The sequence below is a fragment of the Ambystoma mexicanum genome, chromosome 14 (genome assembly GCF_040938575.1).
Source record: "Ambystoma mexicanum isolate Mex_15411 chromosome 14, UKY_AmexF1_1, whole genome shotgun sequence".
NCBI classification, from domain to species: Eukaryota; Metazoa; Chordata; class Amphibia; order Caudata; family Ambystomatidae; genus Ambystoma; species Ambystoma mexicanum.
In genome coordinates, this window is record NC_090940.1 from 146,027,239 (window position 1) to 146,040,993 (window position 13,755).

General features: G+C 46.8%; 1 protein-coding gene across 2 annotated transcripts in view; it reads right to left on the reverse strand.

Moving 5' to 3' along the window:
* The window catches only part of FANCM (FA complementation group M), a 1,896,264-nt gene that overhangs the window by 81,658 nt on the left and 1,800,851 nt on the right, over window positions 1-13,755 (reverse strand). For both annotated transcript variants that reach the window (XM_069638749.1, XM_069638750.1), the window contains one exon: window positions 8,607-8,716. In XM_069638749.1, coding sequence (XP_069494850.1) covers window positions 8,607-8,716 — 110 coding nt within the window. The remainder of the gene's footprint in view (window positions 1-8,606; window positions 8,717-13,755) is intronic.

Here is a 13,755-nt window from a genome sequence, read left to right on the forward strand (position 1 = left end):
TTAGACTTGGAATGCAGGTGGATACACAGAATGGACTCGGTAGCCCATGGGCGGAATGAACAACAACTCTTTCCACACCAATGAACTATGCGGGCAGACTGGTTGCACTCGGGTATGCCAAACAGCTATATGGCCAGTCACAGTCTCATAGACAATCAGTAAGTCTATGACAGCCCACTTCTTTCTTCTTGACTAGAAGGATTACAGCACAGAGAGCCTCGAACATGGCATTTTGGATGCCCAGTAGACAGTTGACTTCCACTCCATGGTTTATCACACCAAGATCCCAGACTCATGGTACCTGTGGAGTCCTTGAGACATGCACAGCACGAACGGACACCCTTGATCGAGCGGTGTAGGGCTGTGGCCACACTGTTACTGAATACAAGACTTTTGCATATAGCAGGATTTCACAACGTACATGAGTACAAGTAGGCTTAGATTTATGCTTGCATACCTTTAATTTAAACATCTCATATTCCCCACACAGGAGGACTCACCAAAGCGAGGGGACGAGTGCACGCAAGTGTTCCCGCTTCAGCAACATCATTTTTCGGATTAACAAGGGACTCTGCCCTGGCTACGCGGACATGCTTCCGGGTTTGGACCAGGACAGCCAATCACGGCCCATTGGTTACGGAACCAGGATTGGATGATGGACCACACGCCCCGGAGGGGCTCGTCCGGTGCAGAAGCATTCGCTTCCGCATTCAGCACGTCACTACCAATCGGGACACTGTGTTTTCAGGACCCAGATTGGACGGCTCAAACACACCCATAAACCCCGCTTGGGCCAACTTTTCCGCACACGCTTCCAGCACGGCCGCGTCGGAAACGAGTGTCTGGCTTCAGAACAGCACAGAAATTTACGAGGCAGACAATATATTCAGGATCGCCTCGGGGAACGAAGCTGTTCCCATTCCAGTGCAGACACAGAATTTTCAGGGTACATGTGATGTCGGCTACAACACTAGCAAGTTGAGCCTGACACTCAGAGTACGCTCTGTCCACAGCTATGCTCCACTTTAAATTGAATCTCCTTTTTCACTGCTAGGAAGTAGAAGAGTCTTCCCGAGACGAGGGTCCCGGTATTCTTTAGCAAACGGACATAAGGTGTGCCCTGTTCTCCGTTCTTCACTTTAGGAAGACTGCAATGGATACCACGTGTACACCCATTTGCCTCAGGTACCCTATTTAAATTTATTTCCACTTCTATTTGCATTGTCTTTTAAATACTAAATGGCTTCAATTCATTTTTGGAGTCCAGAACTGCAGGGAACATCAGGCTGAGGTTTTCCACATGCCTGTTTTGCACAGGGATTTTGTAGCATGGACTTACATATCCTCTCTTTTCCATATTTCCCCTTAGAGATAGATGACCCTGGATGCATCATACTCCGGTGCTTTTCATTGCCGGCAAGCGCGCACATCGCTTACCAGACTGGGCAAACAGTGCCGCTATCTGCAATTTTCCGGCAGAGGAGCGTGCCATTCGAAAAGATTTTCCACTAGCTATCTGTGGTGAGACACTCACTATTTATGCCCGCCCAGTGTGTCAGAGGTAGTAGTGACTTAATAATCCTTTTACCCTGACTTCCTACATCCCTTACTAAATGATGTATTGTTAAATTATTTCCCCCTCTTTTGCATTAAGTGCACTCTCTTTTACTAATTTGCCTAGAAATGTCCAGAAAGGAAACACATTTTAACCAAGAGGATACCATATTTTTTTTTTCTCATTTGTTTTTTTCCTGTTACAGGGGCCGTTTATTCGCCCTGATGAAGGCGGCTACTATGGACAAATAGCAATCCCTCTGATTCAGTTTCAAGATGGATGTTACTGCTGCTGAAATGTCCAGTTTATGCAAGGGGAAACAACAAGCCTACTGTTATGGGCTTTTTTAACCGATTCTTCATGTGATTCAAACACACTAGGTGGTTTGACCACACCTTACCCCCTGCGACGTTGGCATATGATTATCAGAATTATTTTTTCCTGCAAAATTTACTAGGCAGATGTATGATCATTAGGACTTTCTAGGCATCTGAATAATTCATGATGAAGCATGCAAGTTAAGAAAAATCTACGCACCAGATATTATGAATCTGGATATTTCTTACAATATAAGTTTTTAAGCACCATTTACGCGCAAACCCACAGGTGTACTGCTAATGCCTGTCTGATGACCGTCCCTCCAGTTAGGTATAGCTGTATTGGCGGACGCTCCTTTTCAGTTCGATGCTGCTATTCTTTGGAACTCTCTCCCTCTCTCGTTAGAGCTATCCCTGCTCACCTCAAGTTTCATAAAGCTCTAAAAACACTCCTCTTTTAGACTTTCTCTTTCACTGTCTCACAGGGACTGCCAAGATGCCTACTTTGCGCTTTATAAATAAAATACAATCCAACTCCTTTTAATGTAACTTCCCATGATCATCTTTAGTATTTATGGCCCAATCTGGCATGCCATTTTCTGTGATGTCACGGATGGCATTGCATATGCAAATTAGGGTGCCCCACACATATTTTGCTGTCCAGTGCCCCGCTAATCTTACGGATGGCACTTTCAAAAGCTATTGCAGTCCAGACTGCTCCTCACACGCAATCCGGTCAGAATGGAAGTCCTTCCAGGCCACATTGGATTCTACCATGGTGCAGGGGAAGGCAAAAAAAACTGTCATTGCTAATGTGTCACTGAGTCATATGTGGACCGAAAGAATAAGAGTGAGGTCTTAAATGCTGCCTTCACTGAGATTTAAAAAAAAATCCAATAGGAAAGCTGTGTGCTTCTTAGTGACCTATCCACATATGGCCTGCAATTGAGCAGTATACAAAGACGTGCATACAATAATAAATTAGCCCAACAAGGCGTTCCCCCATCACTAGCTAAGAAGGCAAATTACTTCCAAACTGTGTTGATGAACTCCCAGAGGGTGCTGTGAGCCAAGAGCTAATGAGTATTCCTTCCTTTGAGTTACTTGTGAGACTGGGTCTTTAGGTGCAAAGTATTACTTCCCATATGTTAAATGAAGACCTTTGAAAAATGAAGATCACCACCGTGGGTTAATTTGCTTCATATCTGAGCGTATGCCTTACAAAGTAATCCCCCGAATACAAACAAAAGAAAAGAAGCACCCCTTATGCAATAGGAAAATAACAGGAGGAAACCTGGGAGGGGCGAGGGGCGTATAAAGCAAGAAACAAAGCATGCAAAGCGTCTCCCTGCAGCAGGGAAAACAAAAGGAAGTAAATGATGCTGGCCTGTGCTACAGATCACTGGTGCACCAGAACAAAGGAGAGCTACTCCTGTGGGCCAACTCCAGGAAACGAAGGAGCCCAGGGAGAAGAACCGCAATTCGACATGCAGCATGCAGGGGAAAAGTATGAAGGTAAAATGCTGACAATGCAACCTGAATGCCTCCCATGTGTTAAGGGGAGGCACCAGAAAATTAAAGGAAAGAAAAAAGGGGAGAAGAGCAGATAAACGTGTAAACCAAATGTCACAGTGGTTTGAGGGGTGCCAGAAAAAAAGTATAGAAAGGGAAAAGGAAAAGTGAGGAAGAACAGAGCAAAGTCACTGGTTGCCTGCGCTGTTAGAAGCAAAAAAAGTATGAATCCCTGAAATTCGCTTGGTCTCCAACACTGGGAGAATTGCCCGCTTCACCCTCCGAAGAGAAAATGTGGCAAAAACTCCATCGTCCATCCCGCTCCTGCAGCAGAACGGGTTTGAGGGGAAAAGGCAAAACTTGGCAAAATGACTGCTGCACCAGGGAAACAAGAGGCACAAGAAAGAAAGCAGTAGCTTTATTTCTTTTCTTTGGGGTGGGGGGAGGAGGCCTTTGTGCTCTATAGCAGACATCTGCCTGGTATGCAGTGATAAAATCGTCGCAAAAATGTTGGCTGTATACATTATTTTTTTTTTTTAAATTGCAGCAAAAATGCGGTGGTTTGACCCGGTAAAGGTGTACCCCATTATACCATTTAAAGGGAGCAGGGCTTGCGGGGGTGTCCCCCGCTCCTCTTAAATGGTATAATGGGTGTGGGAGTTGCGGGGGTGTCCCCCGCATCCTTTACATGGATTGCGGCAACCACAGCCTTTTTGCCGCAATTTTAACACATGGAACCTTCTGCCTTTGGTTCATCATTTGAAGGAGTATAATGATGCATAATACATTAAAAACATTAATATAATTAAATGGTATTTGTGGTCCAGTTATAACAAAGCCCACAGAGATGTTTCTTAATTGGCAGTGGAAAGTGCATAAGTTTACGATTGCTTAGGTTCTGGTTTCATAATTTCCTGTGAAGTGTGACGAAACCTAGGGTATTGTCAGTGCTTCCTTGGGGAAGCCCCATCCCATGAAGCCAGGGAGGTGAGGCTGCTCAGCGGATGGATCTCATGGGGAAGGAAACTCTCCATGGGACTGGGGACAATCACCTTGGGAGAACGCAGTATTCACTTCCATCATCGCCGACCCCTCCTTCCTTTAACATCCCTCAGTACCCTGTGGTCCCCATACCTCTATCTACCTTTGTACTAGTGAGGAGGTCAAGTCCCAGGAAAATACTGAGCCAAGAAGAGTGGCACTGAACTTTGCGGTGATCAGAACTGTCACACGCAGTCTAGCTGCTGGAAACTGCCATTGGTTATACAGAGTACAAATTAGAAGAAGGACAATGTCATTTGTCAAGGAGAAGCGTGGGAAGCAGCTGTGGACCGGGACGCTGGTATGGAGAGACTGCTGCCAAAATATGGCAGGCCACAAGAAAGCCGAAAGAATCCAAGTCTACGTAAGACTTGGGAAGCCGTGCAGCGTGACTCGCAGGAGTGGGGACGTGGACCAGAGCGAGAGCAGAGAAGGAAACAGTAGAGGCCCGCCCAAAGAGTCGGAGAAGTCCGAGCAGGACGCCTCGCAATAAGAGCCTGAAAGTAAGTTACGGGTGCTGTCTAGATCCATAAGAGGGGCTGGAAACTGAGCAAGGGGAGCCTAAAGAGGGTTGGGACCTGACATGAGTTAAATCAGATGATAAATACAGGTCAAGGACCCCAATCTAGATATAAAGATAGACACTTGGCAACAGAGTAAACCAAGTGTGCTGGAAAACCAATATAAAGTGATCTGGGACCCAATTGAACCTCAGAGACAAGTCCAAAGTAAATAGGTCGGGGACCCTATCACAATCAAGAAGGGAGAGACTAAAAGCCTACAGACATATGCTGCATCCATAGACACTTTGCAGGAGAGTAAACAAAGTGTTGTGAGAAGCCAAAACAAAAGGGTCTGGGACCCAAGTGAACCGCAGAGGCAAAGCCAAAGTAATTGGGCCTGGGACCCTAGAAAACCAAGACGAGAGATTGAAACACACTGTATAAACTATCATATGTGGAACAGTTCCTGGCAGGAGAGTACACAGGTCTGTTCAGTTGGATAGTGAGTGAAGTTGGGGTAGAGAACCCCCGAAAGCCACACAAAGGGGCCTGGGACCCATATGAAGGTGGACAAGCTCCACAAAAGCCAAGCACAAGGGTCTGGGACCCATACAAGAGAGAAGGAATATATGGTCATGGGGGCGAGACCCAGAACAAGTCGGGAAAGCCCTGGAGAACATAAAGGGGGCCTGGCACCAACACAGAACAGAGAGGAGTTGTTAAACAAATCAGGGAAAACCCGAAACAACCCAGAGTGACCTGGTACCCATATAAGAGACATTTGTTGGAAAGCAGAGTTATTTGTGAACTATGTTTGAGGAACCACTCATTGTGTTTCATGCCACAGAATGAACTTTAAAAGGCTGTATACAGAGCGAGAGAGGGCTCCTTCTGGATCAAGACGACGCCCAGTTTTCCTTAGTTTAGTGTAAGGGACAGAAATGGGTTTGGACACAGGACAGTGGACTTATTTACCGAGACATCCAGACACAGCCCCTTAGTGTTTTAGTTGAGGCAGGGCAACCCCTCATAGAAATGGGGCAAGATAGGTTGATCCTTATGTTTATTCTATAATAAAAGTCTTTGATAAGAAACTTGCCACCACTGTGTCAGTCTAGTACTTCTTCACCCTTACAGGTTTACCTGACCTTTACAGCGTGTATATGATTGTTTAGGGATAATACAATATTTGATGGAGAATAAAAAGTTGGCCTTTCCCAGCGTTTCTGGTTTGTTCTAACAGAATAAGAAAAACATAATTCCCCCCTCACAGGTGTTCAAGAGACCTACCACATGTTCACTTTTTTTTTTTTATAATATCCTATCCTGTTTCTATGTCTCCTATTTTATGATTTGCTTTCTTTTCCACACACTATCCCCTCCTCCATTTTCTCTTCTGTATGTGCTGACTCAGATACCCAGGATCACACCTTTTGCATCAGAGGGGCTCCTAGGTGAGCAGAGTCAAAATCTCCTCCCAATTTACCTGCAGGTTGCTTTTCCGGTGCAGCTGACATGCAGTTTTTAAGTATATAGTGACACACACTTACCATGCCACCGTGTATTTTACAGAAAACCTAAATCTTTATTCCTCTTCTAAGGTGGGCTGCTAATACTCTAGAACATTTTGGAAAAAATGTAATAACTTGTTGGGGACAAAGAGATGAAGTTAAAAGTTCTTGAACTTAGTCTGCCACAAACTAGGGGTTTTTTGATTCAGGCTTATTGGTACATATCATGACCCATATGCAGAAGAACTGTATGGAATGAAAGGAACCCCAATATTCTGTTTGATCAACTTGCACTTGTATTTTTTGATAAATGCATTCACTGCCCCCAACCCAGAATATGTCCTACGGGATCCACTTCCCGTTCTAATCCATTAAGGATTTTGGAGGATCATAGCTTTACCTCTTTCCTAGAATAGACCAGGATGGGCACCTGTTTACTATTACTCCCAGTACCGTCTGCTGAAGGATGACGAAGTGAACCTTTGTCAAATTGTATTTAATACCCACATAGAAGTATGAAATTCTTGCTCCTACTGGGGTGCAGTGAATAAGACTGTTAGAGTATTACGCAGTTGGAATTTCCTTAGGCTGCAGGCTTAGGTAAAGTAGGTGTGCCTCTTACTTTGAAAGACGTTCAGTAGCCTTTCTGAGCTGGCTAAATTGATAAAGGACAATATGGTCTGTAGATGGCAACAAGCAAGGTGAAAACCTTGATTTTGCCACTTATGTTTATTACTGAATGGTCTCTAGTGAATCATGGACTTTCTTGCCAAAGACTATGAATGTGCTCTAGCTTATATGTGAGTAATATATAAGAATTTTAGTTCAAATGATTGGGCCAAAACAAATATAAAACCAGTACTGTCTACCAGGAACAATGCATCTTGCATGGTTAGGAATTAGTCTTCCCTTCTTCCTGAATTAAGTCCCTCGAGGAATCCTTACACTTAAACAGAGCTTTCAGTGTAAGGCAACCTGTTGAAATAACATCCCCTTGTTGGGTACAGCATTTAGATTTTACAGTGTATAGATAGGTCATTTTAAAAGGAATGCCAGCTCTCACTGAATAGGATATTTTTAACCCTGCACAACAAAGCAGAACTGAGAATGTTGATGGCAAGGAAAGAAGGAAGGTTGAAAACATGTAACCAAGAATGTATCCAATACTGGTCTTTGTAAAGAAGCTGATACAGGAATTCACATGTTTTCATAGATATATTACAGTTTTACAGTGGTTCCCTTTTATAGCGGTAATGAAACGTTTCTTGGGGAAACACTGTTAGGTTGAATTTTGTGCGGGCCATTTTTCACCTTGCAGTACTCTACAGCACGAGTATAAAAGAGGGGTCGATATTCAGTCAGCAGTCAAGTGATTTCTCTGGCAGGATGATACTATGGTGCTTGGTATGCCGGGAAGAAGCAATGATTTGCTAACAAACTGGGTAGACTGGATCTTGCTGCAGAACATGCTGTGTCTCTGTTTGTTCATCGTGTGAAATTCAAAAATAAACGTTTTAAAGAATGAAGTTTGAAAAAAATGTTTTAACACAAACATTTCAAAACCAAAAATGTGAAAATGGGAGAAAAGGATTGAAAAAATGAAGCAACCATTAAAACTATTTAGGAGGAATAAGTCATGCAGTTGCAGGTGGGAAAGGTGCCATCTTATTTGATTAGAAAAATAATTATTTTTTAAAAGGGTAAGAAAACCGTTTCTGTAAAAGAGGTGGAGCGGTCCACTGTTAAAAGGGAGGATTGGGATCATATGGGATTTTCCACTTGCAATAAAGGTAAAATAAAATGCACCAAGAAAATATTTTCACACTTCCATTTTCGAACTTAATGGCAAATCAATGCAAATTATACACAAAGGTCCATTTTCGAACTTCAATGTTTGAGATTTAATTTTCAAACTTTAAGCTTTCAAACTAAGGACCTACAATCCTTTCAAGGTTTACTGTGATTGATAAAGCCAAGCAACAGGAAATTCTGGGCCTAGTGGCACAACAGGATTGATTACATACATTGTGAAATAAAACGAGAACAATTCCCAAGAATAAAACAAGACATGTGATTAATAAACTATAAACATTTGAAATCAGAGCAATACAAATGAGCATGTTCTTAAACGGCAACCATTATGGAAGAATAGTATGCCTACACATACCTGCGAGAAGATCATATCATTGTTCCTTGCTCTGCGGTTTGCCAATTTAAACCGATTGCCCAGCATGGGACTACGTACAGATTTCATATAAATTCCATGCATCTCCGAATCTAAAAGAAAACATCCTTACAATGTTATGCATTTTGAACACTAGTCTCAATGCTACTAATAAAAACTACTTGGTTAAAAATGCCCTGATTTTATATTCCCGTGCTAAGATTTTTATGAAAGTATGTAGGAAATTCATTGATGCGGTCGAGACTGGAGAATGAAAGGGAAGTCTCGTTCAGAACCTACCCGCCTGCCATCCAGCATTAATGCATGTACACATAGACTCTGTTTATAGCATAACTACAATGTTAAAACCTACAAACTGTATCTGCATTCATTAACCCGTTTTACTGCTGCAGTTTTGGACCAAACAAAATTCATGCTCCATTCTGGGTTTAAGGTTAGACAGGCAAATGCATTCTGGTAGATGTGTGCATTCCAAGAGGCAGGGACTGGGGAGGCATACTAAGCACATTGACTTGCAGGAAAATGCTAAGAGCTGGATTGACCCTGGATACAATCACCTGTTCCAAGCTAATTCAAGCTAGGCTGTCAAGAGCTGGGGGGACCTTAATTACAATTCACTGTTGCAGGCTAATGGAGCCTGGACTGGGCTTGATTGGAATACAGTTGCCACAGACTGCAATCAGCTTCACCCTGTTGGGCTATGGGTTGCGAGGGCTTTCATAAGCTCACTTTCTGCAGTAGTATTAGTACTACCACTTTCGGCGGCAGCTGTTTTAGCAACTGCCTTCACTGGGAGTTTCTTCTTTGTGTTTCTGTGGCCAATTTTTGAACCTTTCCTTGCTATCCTGCTTTTGCCTAGCGAATCCTGCCTGCTGTAGCTGTTTTCCAGTTCCTGTTCCAATTGCTGTTAAAGCCAACCATGAAACGTTTGACAGTCAGGTTTGTCTATGGTTGACATAGTTCAGTTAAAATACAGGATCTGAGGCCCCCAGGGGGTGTGGGCAAAATGGCTGCCTGAACGAGAATCTCATCCCTAGCCTTGTAATTACTGCAGTGATATGGTAAATAACGGTCCTTGCCAGCTCTAAGAAACAGTGCTCCGGGCGGCGGACAGTGGGGCCCCCCAGGGGGAAGGAAAGAATTGGCCTGGGAGCTGCCCAGGACCCATTGAGCTAGTGCTTAGAGCTCCGGGGCGCGTCGGCCCCCTGCGGACCAAGACTCGTGGTGTGGATGCCCATGCCCAGCTTGGCTCTGGATGGCGGGGCGAGCTGGGCTGGGACAACGGGTGCGGACTAACCTCATTGCGGCTGAGGAGATCAGGGTGCATGCAGCGGCCCCCGCGGTGCCCTGGAGTGAAACAGGGGAGAGTGGGCTCTTTCTCCCCTTATGCCTCCTACGGAGCATCAACTCGGCGGCGAGGGCGGCACAGGAGTGCGCCTCACCCAGCCTGCAGTGGAGGTGGCTCTCTGCGTTCGGGGGAAGCACACAGCAGCAGGTGAGGTGCAGGAGGGGAGCCCGGCTACCGGAGGGCGCCGGACCACCCACCCCCTGTCGGCAGGATAGGTGCTGGATGGAGAACAGATGCTGATGCGGCCCCGGCAGCAAGGAATAGTGGCGCTACACAAGGAGGCGCGTTAGGGAGGTATTGGAAATGTTGCCACTCCGGCACTTCCCCTGCAGCACTTGCAGGAGGGGATAGACTTCTAGGGGATAGCACAGTGAGGAACTGCTACATGTGGGGGCTTGGGCACCGTGTGTAGGGGTGGATTTTTGAAAAAGCAACTGTACAAACTACCACAGCATCCAGAAGGGAAACGGTGGCCCCTTGCAAGCAGAGGAGCGGCCAAGCCCATGTGAGGACACCATACAATCCATGGGGAAGATTTAAGGAGGTCATATTTCAGGGGAAGAAGGTGGGGGCTCTCTTCTTTCATCCTGTGCCGTTGATGGGGGTACTCCACTGGCAGCCCATCTGGGGCAGCACAAGGCAGTGGCCAGGCAACTTCGGACTAGTTGGCAAGTACAGGAAGAAGACCAACCTTTGAACAGAGTATCCATCCATAGTGCAGGTATGCCACGCCTTACGTGTGGAGACAGCGTTGCTCACACCCTACTGCGAGGAATTAGGACTCCTTCCCCGGGAGAGGGGGGGCCCCAGGGACGGCTCTGGACAGGAGGGGGACCAGAGACTGAAAGCGGTGTATGCAAAGTGATAGACTCGGTGTATGGACTCCTGGGGGTTATGGGCAAAGGGGAACCGGAAACCACATGACCTGGAGGGAGACCTTGGCAAAGTTCCAGTTCCATACCAGTGACACCACAATGGCGTCTGGAGGTGCCCTTGTGCCCCCGGCAGAACTGGGCTCAATAAGTTCGGATATACAGACAATCCTGGAGGAGATTAGGGGTACGAGGACAGACATGGGGGCAAAAAAGGCGGACCTATCCACCAAGGTGGGGGATCGGGGGTTTGAGGCGAATCAAGCATCCATGGGGCTCCTGGAAACACAGACGGAGGCCCGCTTCATGGAAATGGAGCGCCGTGAAGAGGAACTACGTCTCAAGGTATATATTGAAAACCGCGAGAGGAGGAATAATCTGAGGATCTTCAGACTCGTGGAAGAGGAAGGGGAGACCCCGGGTTGGCCTGGAGAACAAGGTACAAGACATAATAAGGATGGTGCTGGGCTCGGGAGATGGTGAAAAGGCCACAATAGACAGAGTTCACCGCGCTGGGGGTGGAGCACGAGGACCGAGATCGGTCCTAGCGCGCATGCACTACTATGCTAACAAGGTGAAGATCCTTGAAAAGGCAAAACATTTGAGAGAAGTCAACTATGGCGACTCGAAGGTGGCCATCTTCCAGGATCTCTCGGCCGACAGCTTGTTGAGACGGAAGAAATGTGGGGCCCTCAATAGATGGCTGCAAGAGAAGGGGGTGAGGTACCGATGGGGCTACCCCTTCTCGCTGATATTTGAAAGGGAGAGGGAGAGGCACCACTTGGTGGCAGAAGAAGACATACAAACGGTCACAGAAGATCTGGTGGGCAGTCAGTAGGGCCCACCCTCGGAGCGGGACAGCCAGGGAGTGGATCCAAATCGGAGGTCCCGGGGTCTGGAATCAGTGCGTGGAAAGAGAAGGGCGAAAGGAGGTCAAAAATATCAAAAGTTGGATACCCTTCCCTCCCGGAAATCTGATACCTGAAGGGGACACCTGCTATTCACATTGAGCACCTGCATCCTTTATGCACCACCCTGTCTAGGATTGGGGATCCGTTGTTTGACTGTTTGACTCTTGTTCACCTCTTTTACAGCTACCGCAGGGGATATACGTTGAGTAGCCCGATTGTCGTTCGAGCTGATGGAATGGGAAGCTGTTCTAGGGGGTACTGCTCGGTTGACAGGGGGTGGGGGGGGAGTTGGGAGGTTTAGTTTGGGGTTTAGTTCGGAGCCAGGGGGGTTAAAATCCCCCCACAATTGTTGGGGAATGGGAAGGTGAAATGAGCACTACATAGGGGGTCAGGGACGAGTCCCTGGTGGTTGGACAACCATGCTCAGCGAGGTGAGGGCATGGGGTCGGACGCCCTCGACTTATAGTAGGGGGGTAGGAGGGGAGGGTGGGGGATGGAGTGGTGGGGGGAGGGGGAAAGGGGGTTGTGGACAGCATATGCCATGGGATCTGAACACTGAAAGGACCTGTAGCCTAGATGGATATGAGAGGAGTAAAGAGGGTTGGATGAAGAGGGGAAATGGTTGAAGGAGTGGTTGGTACGTTGAACGTCAAGGGTCTGAACTCTCAAAACCAAAAGATCCCGGACTAGTAACATGTTCCGCAAACAGAAATTGGTAGTCCTCTTCCTACAAGAGATGCACTAGCGACAGGGGGCGGAGTCACCCATAAAAGGCAAAGAGATAGGAAGGAACTTTTGGGCTTCCCATAAATCTAAAAAGGAAGGGGTTGGTATACTCCAGGGCAAATTGTTCCACCTGACAGAGAATGAGACCAAGAGAGGCTTTGGGGCAAGATTTCTGGGAATTAAAGGCACATGCAAGGGTATGCGTATCACACTCGCCACCCTTTATGCACCCAATGTGGGACAGGTGAGGATTCTGCGTGAGGTCTTTAGGGTGATGGATGAGTGGGCAGAAGGAGCTATGATGTTGGGTGGGGATTTCAATTTGATACTGGATCCTCAGTTGGATGGTGGTCAGCGAAGGGGGTGAGAGGAGTTACAACCTAGCCCTGAGAGGCCTTTTGCAGGACCACTACTTGGTGGAGGTGTGGCGTAGATTATGGCTGGGGAGGGGGGGGTTATACTTTTTTCTCGCCCCAAAATCAGTCGTACACAAGAATTGATTGATCTCCTGCTGACTTCGGGGATAGGGGTTGGAACGCCAAGGGTGGAGGCCATTAAGTGGTGAGACCATGAGCTTCTGGTGGTGGATTGGTGGCTGATGAAGGCCTCGTGGAAGTATAGGCGGCGGAGCAATGACACTCTGTGTCAGGGAGTCTCTGAGGAAGGACATACAGGCCTATTTTGAAATTAATGATAATGAGGAGATGGGAATGGCGACCGTGTGGGAGGCAGCCAAGGCCGCTTTCCGGGGTCTGCTCATTGCGGAGGGTTCTCGTAGGAAGCGTGAAAGGTCATTGATATGGATCGGAGGTAAGCTCTGAGGGGAACTGAGACCTATGCAGATACAACTGACTCGGGGTGGCACAGGTAGGGAGGCCCTTTTGGGGGAAATGAGAGACAAGAGACAAGCACTCAGTCCTAATTGGTGAGGTTGTCAAAGAGACGAGATACACCTGACAGAGGTACTATGAGAGGAGTGATGCAGTGGGGACCCTCCTTGCAAATAGGACGAGGGGTTGCAGGGTGGATAGGAGGGTAGAGGGTATCCGAGACACAGGGGGCCGGGTGAGGATAGGTGGGGTAGATATAACAGAACAATTTGCAAGAATCGTCAAGGAGCTATATGCTAGGCAGAAAGAGGGGTCGGTGGAGGATATACAGCAATACCTGGACGGGCAAAACCTCCCTAAACTTACAGGGACGGAGAGAGATGCCTTGGAGGGGGAGATCACAGGGGAAGAGGTTCTGGAAGCCATTAAAAGGTTGAAGACTGG